This window comes from Salminus brasiliensis, chromosome 7 (assembly GCF_030463535.1).
Source record: "Salminus brasiliensis chromosome 7, fSalBra1.hap2, whole genome shotgun sequence".
Taxonomy (NCBI): Eukaryota; Metazoa; Chordata; class Actinopteri; order Characiformes; family Bryconidae; genus Salminus; species Salminus brasiliensis.
In genome coordinates this window covers 35,677,349-35,693,119 of record NC_132884.1, presented here as the reverse complement: position 1 = coordinate 35,693,119, position 15,771 = coordinate 35,677,349, and the positions used below count along the sequence as shown (strand labels likewise).

General features: G+C 38.9%; 1 protein-coding gene across 3 annotated transcripts in view; it reads left to right on the top strand.

The window, feature by feature from the left end:
* Positions 1–15,771, top strand: part of kcnq2b (potassium voltage-gated channel, KQT-like subfamily, member 2b) — a 66,674-nt gene that overhangs the window by 38,352 nt on the left and 12,551 nt on the right. For 2 of the 3 annotated variants that reach the window (XM_072684777.1, XM_072684775.1), the window contains exons 6-12: positions 564–674; positions 1,387–1,482; positions 4,562–4,656; positions 7,990–8,058; positions 8,207–8,236; positions 9,857–10,083; positions 12,373–12,420. In XM_072684777.1, coding sequence (XP_072540878.1) covers positions 564–674; positions 1,387–1,482; positions 4,562–4,656; positions 7,990–8,058; positions 8,207–8,236; positions 9,857–10,083; positions 12,373–12,420 — 676 coding nt within the window. The remainder of the gene's footprint in view (positions 1–563; positions 675–1,386; positions 1,483–4,561; positions 4,657–7,989; positions 8,059–8,206; positions 8,237–9,856; positions 10,084–12,372; positions 12,421–15,771) is intronic. The other variant, XM_072684776.1, reaches the window with a different exon arrangement.

The following is a 15,771-nucleotide window of genomic DNA, read 5'->3' as shown; positions in this document are numbered from 1 at the left end:
ACCTTGCTAGTTCAAATCCCGGTCATGCTGCTAGCCATCGGCACCTGGGGCCCCGAGAGAGCACGAGAGAGTGGGTAGATGTCCTCCCAACATCACTCTAGTGCAATGCACCAGTGTCTGCTGGCTGATGCATCAGTGCTGGGTGCATGCCGCTTTGGCGATGGCTAGCTGCACATGTGTTAAAGGAGGCGGTCATTATATATATATATATATATATATATATATATATATATATATATATATATATGGATTAGGTAATTGGAGATCCAAATGAGTGAAAATCAGCAATAAAAAGTTCATCAGTTTGAAATGTAATCACACATTTCTATTATTTTAACTACTTCAGTTTTTTTCATCTGAGTTTGTTATTTTTGCATGGGTTTGGGGTGTGACAGGGTTAATTCTCTTCAACTAGCCGTGATAATGCTGAGCTAAACCCTTTTGAAACAATTACGTATTTTGCACAACAATGGAGTTGTCTTCCGAAGAGATCCAGACAGGCTCAGTTCAACTGAGACACGGCTGATGCCTCATAACTTACCTTATTTTCATCTCTCCCTTAGATCACTCTGACCACCATAGGATATGGAGATAAGTATCCAATAACGTGGAATGGGCGTCTTCTCGCAGCGACCTTCACCCTTATTGGAGTGTCCTTCTTTGCCTTGCCTGCTGTAAGTCTTATCATATATGGAAATATGATTCACCAAATCCGTAATTCAATTCCATAAAGTGGTGTTTTGAGGGGGGGGGGGGTCTCTGTGCTGCTGTCAATTTTGGCTTGCTCACTGGGGGTTTTATGTTTTATGCGCTGTTGATCTTTCCTATTATTACCAGATTTCCGTAAATCTGCAACAGCATCAGGTGTAAAAAGTGCTCTACAAGTAAATGTGATATGATTTGATTTGGGTTTTTATGTTCTTTTCAAAATAGAAATCTGAATAAGCAGAAAATTCCCATATATTACCATGATGTTTCCTTTTTCAGTTTAATACAGCATTCAACATTAAAGCTGCATATGTCTTTCAGGCTAACACTGTAGTCCAAGCTAATATGTTAGCCTCAAACAAGCTAACCTGCTCCTCACCACACAATGCTAAAGAACAATACATTGGATTACTGGTTGGACTACTTTTGATTAGACGAAGGCCCGTAATGTTTTTGGCCATCCTTTGTATGGGCAGAGGTCATTCCAAACCAGGGTTGGTCATAATGTTCTGATATGACTGTTCTGATATGAAAAGCCCAAATGTCTGCTCAGTGTGACTTTATGTCTAGTCAATTTGAGCACAAATTTAAGCAATATAAAAATATAATCAAGCAATATGGCATTTTATTGGAATCATGCAGCCTTATTAAGCATGCTTTGCTGTTTGTCGTTTTTAGGGAATCTTGGGCTCTGGTTTTGCCTTGAAAGTCCAAGAGCAGCATCGACAGAAACATTTTGAGAAACGACGGAACCCAGCCGCTGGGCTAATTCAGGTGAAGTCCACTTTTTGTCATGATATCCCCAGCATGCTAATCACCATCAGCTCCAGTTAATTACATTCTCTTTAATGAGAGATAATTAAACTTCATTAGGGTTCCAGTGCTTAATTCTGTGGGACTTCTGGAAGCTGAATGCCTGGTCAGACATTTGAAAGGCACTCTTCAGTTTAACTCTAATAGAGACTGACAGCATGCTAATAAATAAGTCAGTTTGGTCGCAACAGAAGCACATCAGAAATTCTGTTTGTTGAAGCTCTGCTGGGTTTGGCCACCCTGCTTTCAGCCTAAGAGGTGATATGATTAGCAAGGATCAGTAGATACGTCCATGTGTTGCAGAAAAGTCAGGACTACACCCTGCATGTAAACAAGTCCTTATTGCTGCTCCGACTGCCACTAGAAGAAAGCTGCAGCTGGAGCACAGAGCACACTGGGGGGGTGCTTAAGACAAACACTCATGGCGTCAGACATCACAGTATCAATATTGGACTAGAGGCTATTGATAGCATAATCCTTAGAGAATGTCTTTAATTGTCCTAACAGTACACAGAATCAAGGGTGTTGGAGTCAAGGAGTGATTTAGAAACTGTGGCGGTTACTCCTTTTTTTAATATATATTTTATATGCATATTTAATCACATGATCTATATGCATATTTGACGTATGTGGATACTGCATTCAAACTTTATTTATGAAAGAATAGCAACAAATTGGGTCAATAGAAAAAAGAAGGGGGCAAAATATACATTTCTGAAAGCTGGGGTTACCCTTATGGTTGCTTCCCTAGTGAAGATCTTCTGGCTGGATAAGAATTTGAAGGGGTGACCCAGTCCCTTTTAATTTGTCTGAAGAGAATAAATTGGGTCTTTGCAGATAAGGATATAGCAAAGAAAGGAAACACAAACACACACATGCACAGATTCTATTAAGCTAAATAGGGTGATAAGATAAGGAGGAGTAAGAGTAATCATACATCATTCACACAAAATCTGGAAAAGTGATGCGAATAGATAAGTAGAGCATTTCCGTGAATCGAAATCATACAGAACAGATGAATCAGATGATTGTGGAAACAGGTGTTAGTTGCAGCCCTCTTAATCTCTGTTTATCTGTTGGAATTAAACAGTGTTTTCCTTACTGTGTCTTCCAGGCTGAGAGGGTCAGCTTAGCTTAGGCTTGTATGGACTGGAGAGTGAATGGCATGTAGAGGCAACATTGGGCCTGTTTACACCTGAGAACATCAGAGAACAGTATTACAGAGTTTGTTCCCTTGCTGTTTAAATAGTCTGATTGAGCTTTTACAGGAATGTGAGAACCCTCTATTGTTCCAGCGCATTGTAGAATCCGTTCCGTTAAATGAATCACAGTCTGCTGGAGCAGGGCAGTTTTGGTATGAAACCATGGTTTACAGGAAGTTCATTGGAGATGATGTACGTGTTGGTGTGGCAAAGTAAAATTGGATCCCATCTGGTCAGACTGGTCAGGCATCTCTGTCATTGCCACTCCAGGAACCCTGCTACTGCACTATTAAACTTTGGTGGAGCTGCACAAGATCTCTCACCAGAACTGCATAATGATGTGTAACTCCAAATCATATTACTGTAAGATCCTGTGGTATTACTCCTCAGTCTCAGTCCAAATGCTTCTTCACCTTCAGATTCAGCTTCTGTATTTCTTAGCTTGCCTACAAATGCATGTTCATAGCTGTCCATGAGGGGGCGCTCAAAGTGTGATTTGTATTTACAGCAGTGGTGTGAATTCCACTCCCGGGAGCCCAGGAGCAAAAAATATAAATTCTCACAAAATGCTGCTATGCTTTTATTTTGCAAAAGTAAGAAATGATATTGATATTAATGAGAATCAGAATCAGAATCTCTTTATTTCACCAAGTATGTTACACATACAAGGAATTTGTCTTGGTGAGAGCAACACGTATGACAAGTAACAAAAAACACAGAACACAGTCTTAAACTAAGGGAAAATGACACTAAACAATAAATAGGGTAGGGGATAAATTAAAAAAAGTAAGAAGTACTAAAGGTAAAGGTAATAAAGAGCTGAAAAATATATTTACAGAAAAGAACATCTGTACAGGTGTGCAAATAGTCATAGTGCAAATAGGCATAGTGCAAAATAGCTGTTCAGTCCGGTTTGGAACAGTTCAGTTTTATGTTTTGAGGTTTACAGTGGGAGGTGACCACTGTGATTGAGGAGCGCTACAGCTCTGGGGAAGAAGCTGTTAGCATGGCATGTTGTGCTGGTTTTGATGGATCGCAGTCTTCTACCAGAGGGGAGTGTCTGGAAGAGGGGGTGTCCAGGATGTGAGGGGTCAGATGTAATCTTGCCAGCCCGCTTCCTCACCCTGCTGGTGTAGATCTGCTGAAGTGATGGCAGGTTACATCCGATGATCCTCTCTGCTGTCCTGATGATGCGCTGGAGTTTGGTTCTTTCTGGTGAGGTGGAGGAACCAAACCAGATAGTTATGATATATTTTATTAATTATTAATATCAATGAATTAAATAATATATTAAACAATCAATTAACTGGGCCTTTAAATAACCTTATTTGAGTTTTTTAGTAACCTTATTTGCTTGAGAATGTGTCATTTTATGCTGGACTGTGCTGAACCCCCAGCATTGCTCCAGGTTTAAGCCACAGGGAACACAATGAATTGAATACAGAGGACTATTTTTAGAGGATCTTCCGCAGTGCTGCAAGACAGCAAGCCACAATAAAGCTGAATTTAACAATAGTGGTTGCGGGTTCACCCCGAGGCGAGAGCATACTGTATACTGTAGTAGTTTCTAATGGATGCTTTCTCCAGGGAGTTTTTCCTCCAGGTTCATCAGTCATCCATTGAGCTGTACAGGTTACGTGTAAAGAGGGCAGTAATGTAATTTAAAATGTCACTGTGCTGCCTAATTCCTAATTCCTTTAGGCATGTGTAATAGTCCTACAGAGAGATGGAGACAAGGACGTCCTCCAAGGACACCCTGCAGCTGTATCTTAATTACCTTATGAAGCCCATTGTGTGTGTATTAGTTACGTGTTTTTATATCTGATCTGTTTCTCCAGGCGGCCTGGAGGGTGTACGCCACCAATCTCTCTCGCACTGACCTGCAGTCTACCTGGGATTACTATGAGAGAACTGTATCGGTCCCGATGTACAGGTATCAACACCTCTCTTATGGGTTCCATTCTTTGTTATTCTTTTCCATTTTCTTTGCTTCTGTATTCTTCTCATATATACACACAACTGCCTGCCTGTCTCTCTCGCCCTTCCTCTCTCTCTCTCTCTCTCTCTCTCTCTCTCTCTCTCTCTCTCTCTCTCTCTCCTTGCTTCTATTCCTCCTGGGTGTCAGATGAGAAAGACGCAGTGGTCACATTGATCCACATAGTGACCTTTCTCAGGGGGTGGGGGTTGTGAAGGTTAATGGTGAAGTTCAAACAGCTCCTCTATGAAACCCTCAAGCATCTGGAGGTCATTCTAATGTGTATGTGTAGGTCATATAAGAAGCTTTACTGGGTTTGCTGCTTAGATCTAACCTTATTCACCATTTGTTCTTAAAGCAACTGTCTATTCACTGTCATGATTCTCTGTTATCACTATTATATGAAGTTGTTGTGATTAATTTAGTCTAAACTGGCAGAAAAAACAACGATGTCAGTATTTTCTGTGGAGAACTTTTTTCCATAGTTTTCTAGATTTAAGTGGGGCAGGACTAAATTTAGTCCATCTGATGTCACCTCTTTCGACTTCACCAGATAATTCCATAAGTTCATCTAACCCGGCCACACGCTTACTCGTATAAGTTCTGAGTGCTAGTTTAAGCTCAGCCCTGGTTAGTCACTAAAACAGTGTGGAAATCTCCTCACATCAGTATAACATTTCTGCCTTGAAATTTCAAACGTGGTGAGTTATGTAAGCAGTCACGGCTGTGCACCAACAAGGCTGGAGTTATTCTCCAGCTTCTTACTGGAATGTTTTTCATTCCACCTTAAATGATGCAGGCAAAATGTCACTGCAGCACTGTTTTAAGGTGGAATTTCAACGTCATGCTGTCAGAGTAGCACACGGCAGACTTCCTGTGTTGTTTATTTCTTTAAAATGATATTTTCAAACTTTTCATATCAGTCAGATTCAATAAATACATGAATCATGAGTCATGAAGAGCCACTACTTCATTAAAACATGCAAAAGGCTGTAATGATAAAAATGTACACACAGATTCATGAGCTCATCTTGTCTGCACAGTTATCTGCATTTTACATATACTTTTTTTTTTGTCTTTTACAACACCGGCATGGCTACTGACTGGTGGGGTGTTCACATTGAAGCCACTGCCAGTCATTCTGTGATCTGACAGTGTGCTGCAGATCTTGATTTTTAGAGAATTATACTGCATTAATATATAAATAGATGTTAAACAGATCATTGGTAAATGCTTATTCTGTGGCATGTCTTTAGTATTTAAAAAATGTTTTATTAGATATTTAAAACATGTCAGTAAGGATATGCCAGTTATGCCAGTTAACCTGCCAGCTCAGTGAATATACAGTCAGTTTCACCACCGTCAGTTACTCATCCCGGAGTTCATTGGATGATTATTAGTTATCTGTGTTGCAAGATGATGCAGGCCAGCATGTACTGGAGTCCTCTGGACTCAAGATACTTAATTGCATAGACTGCTTTTAACAGTCTAACACTCCCTCAGCTCATGAAGCTTATAAGTAGAATAGTGTGTGTGTGTGTGTGTGTGTGTGTGTGTGTGTGTGTGTGTGTGTGTGTGTGTTTGTGTGTGTGTGTTAGGTGAAGAAAAAGAAGTGTTACACTTATGCCATTTGGCCCACACTCTCATCCACAGTTTAATCAAGTTACAGACATAGGCGAATGTACCTCTACAGCCTTGCTGAAGGACTCTGAATGGTAGAGCGTGATGTGCTCACCCTGGCAGGGATCAAATCCCACTTTGCCACAGCAGTTTTGTCAGTTTCGTCCTGGTGGCTCTTGGAACAGCAGAGGATTTTACCTCTAGCATACCTGATTATGTTCACCTGTTAACGTTTTACCAGGCTTAGTAGGCACATTGTGAGCAAGAGGTCATCAAACCTTGCTGGATGTCAGCCCTCCAGGGGCAGTATTGGATACCGCCAGTGTAGACTACGTACCTAACTGTAATATAGCACATTTTTAAACTACTTGCATCCACTGCTAAAACAGATGTGCAAATGCACACACACACACAGCTTGTCAAGTCCCTGTAGAGAAGTATTGTAAGTATTGTAATATACATGAACCTGTTGGCACCATACCTACCTAGGTGTGGGCTAGATAGGTATAAAGCCCCAGCACTGAGCAATGAAGCAATGCTCCAAAATCTTCAAAAGCCTTCTTCCCTGGACTGCAGATAAAGTTACTCCAACAAAAGCAGGATGAACCCATTCTCAGTACCCTTGATTTCAGAAGAAACAATGAATGAGCAGGTGTCCCAATACATTTGTCCATATAGTGTATTTGCCAAGGCATTAGATAAATGTAAATTCAGCATTTTCCTATTTAGGAACTGTGACATTTGCCGTACAACATCCCAGAATAACACAATAGCAACCTGTGAAGTTAGCCAGATGTCCTGCTGCTATATGGGGCCAGTATTGGAGCAGGCCATCTGAGACCATCCTTCAGAATTAGGCTGAGAAGTTCTAGAGGACATATTCCTGGGGCTAGTGTAGTCTAGGATTGAGGGTCAGGTCTATGACTGAGAAATGCCTCATGTGGATGGTCAGCTTTGACGTTTTTCATTCTCTCTCTTTCTCTGATGAAATCTGATTGAAGTCTGACCTTTCTTGTTATCATAGCACTGCAGCCGAAGTCCTTTCACTTCACAGTGCAGTCTGCAGCACTGCGTACCCCTGACATTAACTCACAACACCGGCTCACTGCTAATAGCTATTAAAGAGAGCCAGCTTCCTGTGGCATAAACTCACACATACAGTACAGGCACACATACACACACACATTTTCGCACCTTCGTTTTGCTATTCAGCATGAACCTTTAACACCTCAGATTGATTCCCTTCCTGCTTTCAGATTTGTACCTTGAGGCACATTGTGGACTCATTATTTCTCGGCCTACTGCTGTTGCGCAGTGGGTCCTGGCAGCTTTCTAACAGTTAACTGCAAACATGGTGGCAAAGTACCTCAATATTTACAGCTGACGCTGTGAATTTTGAGACTTCAGTATATTAATGACGCGTCACTGCTGGGCAGTCTGTGGCGATGGACTGGATTGTCAGTGGTTCATTACTGCAGTACCTTTTTTATGCTTAGTCTCTCTCGTTATAGAGCTTAACCTTAGGTTTGTAACCAGTTAAATGTGTTGCACAACTGTATATGCTCAGTTCTTGTATGCATGTTTGCAGGATGATGTCATGGTTTTAAGGCTTTTCAGCTGGAATGTGATGCATTTGCTTTATGACTGAATCATTTGTGTGTATTTTTCCAGACTCATTCCTCCTCTTAACCAGCTTGATCTACTGAGAAACCTGAAAAGCAAATCTGGCCTCTCCTTCAGGTAACACAAATACTAATTGTTTATTTATTGCAATCATGATCAGTGGTTTTTGCAAGTCATTTTAAGGTACAATTGTTGGGGTTTTTATTTAACTACAGTAAAACACCTTATTTATCTCTTTATTAAATATATATGTATTCCCATGCAGGAAAGAAGCCCAACCAGAGCCCTCCCCCAGGTTAGTGGATATACCTACAGTATTCAGTATTTGTTTACTGATCCAACGAAGCTCTTTTTCATGCTTATCTTCACTGCTTGTCATTGCTTTTATCAATGAGCTCAGGGGCAAACCAGGACCTTGTATAGTGTACAAATATTTTACCTGTCCAATCCCAGAGTAATGATCCATGATGAATGTCGCTAGACTCATTTTTTATGAGCATGTGTGCTGGATTTGACCTTGTCCTTGCGCAGATGGATGTGTCGTGTGGTCTTTCCTGTAGCCATATAAACTTGTGTATAAACCTGATGTGTTAGGCCCAAAAAGGGCAGCTGTTTTATATATAGGATTTATATGGTTATCTTTCAGATGGCGACAGCTTTTTCTTTGTAATAGCTTATTGATAGGTCACCATTTACATTTACGACATTTTGCAGACACTCTTATCTAGAGCGACTTATGACTTGTGACTAAGCTAAACACAAGTCAATATGAATACCATAGAACTCTACTATTCGCCCAAGTACTGGAAGAGGTGGGTCTTCAGTCTGCGTTTGAAGACAGCGAGCTACTCTGCTGTTCGGACACCCAGGGGAAATTCGTTCCACCACTTCAGTGCCAGGACAGATAAAAGACTGGACGCTTGTCTTCCATGGATTTTAAGGGATGACGTGTCAAGCCGAGCCGTACTTGAAGCTCGAAGGGCTCTTGGTGCAGATCTGTTTTTGACCGTTGCCATCAAGTACAGTCACCAGACAGAATCTGAGTCTCCTCTATAATGCTGATTTCTATGATGTGGATTTTTTATTTTTTTTGGAAGCTCCCTGAACCAAAAAAATTAGTCACATTCATTATTTAACTTCTCTAATACTTGGTTACACGGCCCCTTGCCTTAATGACAGCACCAATCCAGTCATAGGTCAAAATCACACCAGTCTCTTGAGATATTTTCCAGCCTATTCATCCACACAGTTTGTGCTGCATGTCCAAGCTGAACACAACACGGCAACTCCTGCTTTTTACTTGGCATATGTAGTGTGAATAGGTCGAAATAATACACACAGGGTCAAAAATATATGTACACCACCATACATTATTAATTGTTTTGGTGCTAAAACTTCCCAAATGTATTTTAACTCGCCAAGGCCAAGTGCCTCTTAGCTTCCTGTTAGTGATCATAATTGGCTACAGCTGGTAGCATCTCTGTGCTGAAGGACATCCTGTAACACTGACCAGTAAGATTAGGCTTCAAACCCAATTCTCAATCTGGAACAACTGGTAAAAAGGTGAAATGATGATGTGCACAGAGCTGTGAGAAGAGTGGGCTTAAATAATGGAGCTCTCAAGAGACAGGTGTAATGCTTACCTGATTAAATTTAATTAAATTGATTAAATGGAACCCTGGTCATTTTATTTGTGTGTGTGCATGTGTATGTATATATATATATATATATATATATATATATATATATATATATATATATATATATATATACACAGTCATTTTGCTATATTTTAAGCCCTCTGATTAAGGTCAGTGTGTTGAACCCCATCTCTGTACAAAAAAGTACTTCTAGTCTCTTGCTAAAGAGCCTGCTAGTCTCTTTCTTGAGCTTTTAAAACCTTTGTCCTTTGCAGTCAGAAGGTCAGCCTGAAAGAGCGGGTGTTCTCCAGCCCCAGAAGCTCAGGCAACAAGGGGAAGGGTTCACCCCAAAGCCAGCAGCCACTGAGGCGTTCTCCAAGTGCAGATAACAGCAATGAAGACAGTCCTTCCAAGGTGCCCAAGAGTCTGAGCTTTGGTGACCGCAGCCGTGCTAGACAGGCGTTCCGCTTCAAAGGGGCAGCATCACGGCAGAACTCAGAAGGTGAGGGAATCCACACAAGAAATGGGTGCGCTTTTATATTGCTGTGAATATTGTCTGGTTTGTGTATTTGAATTAGTAAAGAGTGGAGAGGCTAACTGAGTCGTTTTTTACACTTATGATAATTTGGCAACAGCTGAAATGTATTTGAGGATGTCAAACTGTCTGTGATTTGAGTGAGTGGTTGTGAAGCTGTGGTTTTGGACCTAGTCCCATTCTTTCTGAGTAATTTTTTGTTGTGTTTAAATTCTACTGAATATCAGATAGACTGCTTATACTGATAAAACCTGTGATGATTTTGTTCCAGTGACAAGGCTTTAAGAATTTGGCATTTGACTAAACCAACAACAGTCAGGCTAAATTAATGTTCAAACATCAGGATTCTTGTTCTATTGTCTGTGAGCTGTTGCATGTTATTGTTGCGCAGTATCTTGTGGTATTGTGTATTGTGACAGGCCATTTTCTATTCTGGCTGCTTTCTCTGTTATTGTTCTAATGGGTTTGGCTCAATGTGTTGAATGTTGCTTTTTCTGTATTGGTGTATATATCTTAAACATCCAATGGAAGCACAGAAACTCTGGAACACAAAATAAAAAATATATAAATAACCCAAAATTAACCAAAAGATAAATTCTGCACAGTTGTGGTTGGAAGTTTACATACACTCATCATGGGCATGCCATGTCAGTATTGGGCTTTTAGTGATTGGCTGTAGCGACATCTTTAACAGAAAAAAATATATGTATTTGTGTTTTCTATGCACAGGGACAAAAATAAACATACAGCACTAAATGTCCCTTAGCAAGTTGTCCCTTGACTAAAAAGCCAAACTCCTGGCAGAATTCTGGTTGGATATTTTGAATTTGTCAAGTACAATTAAATGTGTTGGTTTTCTGATATGGACCTGACTTTAAGGCCAGTCCAGATATTTGAGGTCAGGGATGGAATGGGAAAGCCATTCCAAAAAATACACAACCACGTCTAATGTGTGGTCATTGTCCAGTCGGAAAACCCAATTGTGCCCAAATTCTAACTGTCTAGCTAATGGCTTGAAGTTATGTTGAAGAATTCTGAGGTGGTCCTCCTCCTTCATTATCCACTTTAAGCAGTGTATCAGACCCTGAGGATGTTGCTACCACCACCATCATAACTTATTTTGTTACTTCTCCAAACTTCTTTTGGTTTCATCCGACTGCAAAATGTCCCTCCAAAGGCATTTCTCGAAATTGCTATAAGATTAATGTCTGTGATGATAGATAGATGCTTTATTGATCCCGAATAAAATTGAGCAGCCAGTAGCAATTACACAATACAGCGTAGTAATACAATGCAATAATTACAATAACAACAATAAATACATTAAATGTAAAAAATAAATAAATAAATAAATAAATAAATAAGAAAATTGAGATGTAAAGTGTCAGTAAAGTGTCAGTAGTGTCCAGGAGTGCAGATGTACAGGATGTACAGTAAAGTGTTAATAGTGCAGATAAATAAGCCTATAATTAAATATAGGCCTCCCTCTTCCGGCCCCACTGAGAAGAGCTAAAGAGCCTGATGGCTCTGAGAACAAAGGATCTCCTGAGTCTGTCTATAGAGCAGCAACCTGCCACTGAACTTGCTCCTTTGGTCCATAATGATGGTGTGCAGTGGGTAGTCATCATCGTCCATGATGGAGAGCAGTATGTAAACTTCTGACAACATCTGTATGTCATAGAAAGGGTATATATCATAAATCATAATGTATGAACATAATTTATTGTTTTTGGATTGTTTATGCTGGTCCCTTACTTACAGTGGCCAGCCAATGTTTTTCCTTTTTTAAATGGTGTTATAAGAAAAGCCAAATAAGTTACAAGGTTGTGAAATTACAGCATTAAGCACCATTATGTTTTTTTTACACTGTCACAGATTTCACAGATAATCGCAGTGCCCAGAGTTTGTGTGTTAATTGCAATATCCCAATGAACTGTATTTAAAGCTTGCGCTTGGGTAGCACTTTCTGCAAAGTGCAGATTCAAAAAAGCCCTCTAAAAAATTGTGTTTTTTATTGGAAAACTTAATTTCACAGATGTATAAAATCCAAGCAATAATAATTATTGTAATTAGTTGTATATTGTTCTTTATTTTCAGTAATATATCACCATGTGATGTTGGGGGCTGTTAAAAGCACATTGTGTAAAGTGCAGCCTATCTGTAATCTGTGTGTGTTGATTTTTTCCCCGCATTTTGAAATGAATCTGGATCCTGATGCTGTCCTTTCCATTTCTCTGTTCGATGCTGATGCTAAAGTGCTGATTGAGATGCAGGCGGAAGATTTGAGGCAGAAGAGCTCCCCAGGTCAGACAAACCAGATGGGTCTGGGCTCAATACAACTTCTACCCTTAAAATCTTCTACCCTTCAGAATCAAACTAGCTTTACTTCTAACTTCATTTCAGAAGATTTTGTTTTTGTCTGTTTTTTTTTTTTTTTTTTTACTTCTTAACTATGACTGTCACATTCCTTTTCATTTTGGTTTATGGGGGCATAGGATGAGCATGTAGGTTGGTTACAACATATGACCTGTTTACAACTGAAAAAAATAGCATACGCTGAAGCTGTATGTTAAGGAAATATTGCATAGTGCAGTCCATTGGACACCAGAACTACATTCTTTTAGATATTATATGTTACTACATTCCTGGTATACTCAAATACTCTTGCTAAACTTGAGCTTTGATTTAACATCTAGTTGAAGGAATGTGCTAGCTAGTTTGTTGTCTAGCTAACAAAATGTCTTGTTTTGAGAAACAGATGCATAGAAAGTAAGTAAAAAATAAATATACATATAATAAATATTGTACAAGAACCTACATACAGCCAAGCTGTAAATTCTTATTTTGAAGCAATGCAGTGGTTTTGTTATTATAAATATACAGTAATAATCAATTGTTGGTAAATAATGGTTGCTGTTCATTTTGAATGTTTATTATGTTTTTTAAACAAACAATTTTAACTTACATGAATGCACCTTACAATTGTTTGTTTGTTATTTTATGTTATTTATTTTATGTTATTTAATGTTTCAGATTTGCTCTACTGAGCAACCAGAATTATGTTTAGGATCAACACCAACAGCAAGGAATTTTTACTACCCTATGTTAATAAATAGTTTAGTCAAGTAAAGTGTATTTTAAACACATTTAAGGCTACAGGGAATGTACTATATCATCATCTTTCATTCTCTCTTCAGTTATTACTGACTCATAAGAACACTGTGAAGAATGTGAACATTGAACATTTAGCATTCATTACATAAAGCCCACTGGTGACTTCTCAGCATTCATTCTTTATTTACAGTTCTGTTTCCTGACATTGTAAAATGTTGGTACATAAGATGTTATCTTATGTTAGAACTGTACTGCTCTGTATGTGGTGTGTTGTTTTTTAAAGTTGCATTCAAGATCCCAGATTGCTTACGTTTATGAAAATATCGTTGCTGTCCAATGAAAAACCTGTATCTCCAAAATTGTGACTTTACAGGAGAAGCCTGTGTACAAAACAGCTGTTTAAAGAGGGTTTAAATTATGGCAAAAGCTAAAAAAGATTTTCATTGTCAGTGATTAACATAATACTATAATTTCAAAACAAAAAAAGAATTGTTTCAGCCACAAAGAAAATGAACAGTGGCTATCTGTTGGCAAAAGTTACGGAAGGTCTTGTGATCTTGAAAATGAGATATTTTTTTAAAATCTCGTCACTCATGGTGAAATTTAGTCTTTCATTTGAGTGCCATGACGTTGTATTTTAGAATTATGCTTTTTTCCTGTTTTTTGTTTTTATTTTGTTTATTTTTGTTGGTTTTGAACATTTTTGTTGTTTTTTATTGTGTTTCTCTGAAGGTACAGCAAAGCTTCAGCATATAAATTATGATTATTATATTTATTACTGGAGATTTTAATTCTGGAGACTTGTAATAGGGTTTTACTGTGTTGTATGATTAACTTCCAAATGACTGTAAGTGGCTCCATTACTTTTCTAGTCCAAGTCTTTCATTACTGTCTCTGGGGGCATCCACATTTAATTTAAAACCTATAACCCATAAGGCAAGAGCAGCTTCGCCTTTTATCTTAATGCACTATTTGTAGAACCCTTAAATGAAGCAACAGCTTACCTTCAAAGGGGTTTCTGCCATACAGTTTCAGACACGCCTGACATAATGATCTAAGCTGTCTTTTTGTTTATTTTCCATTTAATTTCATTTGGGTTGTTTATGCATTTACATTTGAATCTTAACCAGCTTTTATTGTCTCTTCTCCAAACCTTTGCAGCAATTGAAGGGTTGATCAGTAAGACAATATCACATGTCTGCTAGGGGTTGTGGCCACTAGAGCTAGCTCTTTTTTTTTTAACCAACCCTAAAACCAGTACAACTAGTATAAGTGCATGTTCTTGTTCTAGACCCATTCCATAAGCACATGGCAGGACCCATCATACCATGATTCCAACTCAGCAGCTGGCAACCCTGCTCTGTTACCTGCATGTGAGGAAAGCTGGTTAGTTCCTAGAGTCCCTGCAACTTATTACCCGATGGGGCCTTCCAGTCAGCATCACAGAGCACTGAAACAACTCACCACTTTCCAAAAGCCATGTTAGATCTTCCTGCATCACTCAGATTGAGGCTTTACAGGTTTTGTACAGTGTGGACAGGCTCTGTGCTCTGTTTCGCTGGCATAGGTAGTACTGTTCTTACAATTCCCATGCCATATTAACTGCGGTGACCAGTGAGAACTACTGCAGCCTAGACTTACTGCTTCAGCACGACAATCAGCAGGGGGAAATGGAAAAAGAGTTATTAATTAATACAGTACATCCCAAATGCTTAAAGTGGCAATTTCACAGATTTTTCAAATTTCTACACAATTTAGACAAAATCATTCAGATTGGGGTTTGGTGTGAATTAATTCACTGTAGAGAACCTTACTGACCTTAATTTCTCAACAGTGGAGGCGAAAGGAACCAGAGGTCATCATGTCTACAATGCAAACAGAATTTGTACTTAATCTGACCATTGAAAATACACATTTTCTGAATTAATTTTATATATATATAGGTTGATAGATAGATAGATAGATAGATAGATAGATAGATATAGGTGTGTGTGTATAAATGTGTATTATGTATTTTGCATCAGAAACATCAGACAGCAAATTCATAACCATTTATTGTAACCTAATGAGGAATTGAATGCTTCAGACATCTGGTTCCTATCACCACCTATCACTGTGAGTTCTCACTCTGTAGGTTTCTCTTGTCACATCAAACCTCTCTGATTGACTCTGTTTACATTTTAACTATTTAAAGCAGCATTATGGGAGAATTGGTATTTCATGCTCCTGGGTTCCACCTACAGTAGGGAAGTGTGATTAGTGCTTGGGGCCCTTTACACATGCATTTGTTGACAAACTGAGAGATGTAGGATTTTACACAAATATGTATATATTATGCAGTTCTTACAAGCATTGTCCTACCTGGTGCAGTAGCTGGCATGCTGAGCCCAAAGTGGCAATAATAGAGAGGTTATTCTCTTTATTACTTTATATTTGTCATTAGTCATTTGAAGGTGTGATTTAAGGTAAAATGCTACATAATGCTGCTTAAATTATGCAGAAATTTTGAAAAAAAAAAACACTGGTGGAATTGCCCTTTAA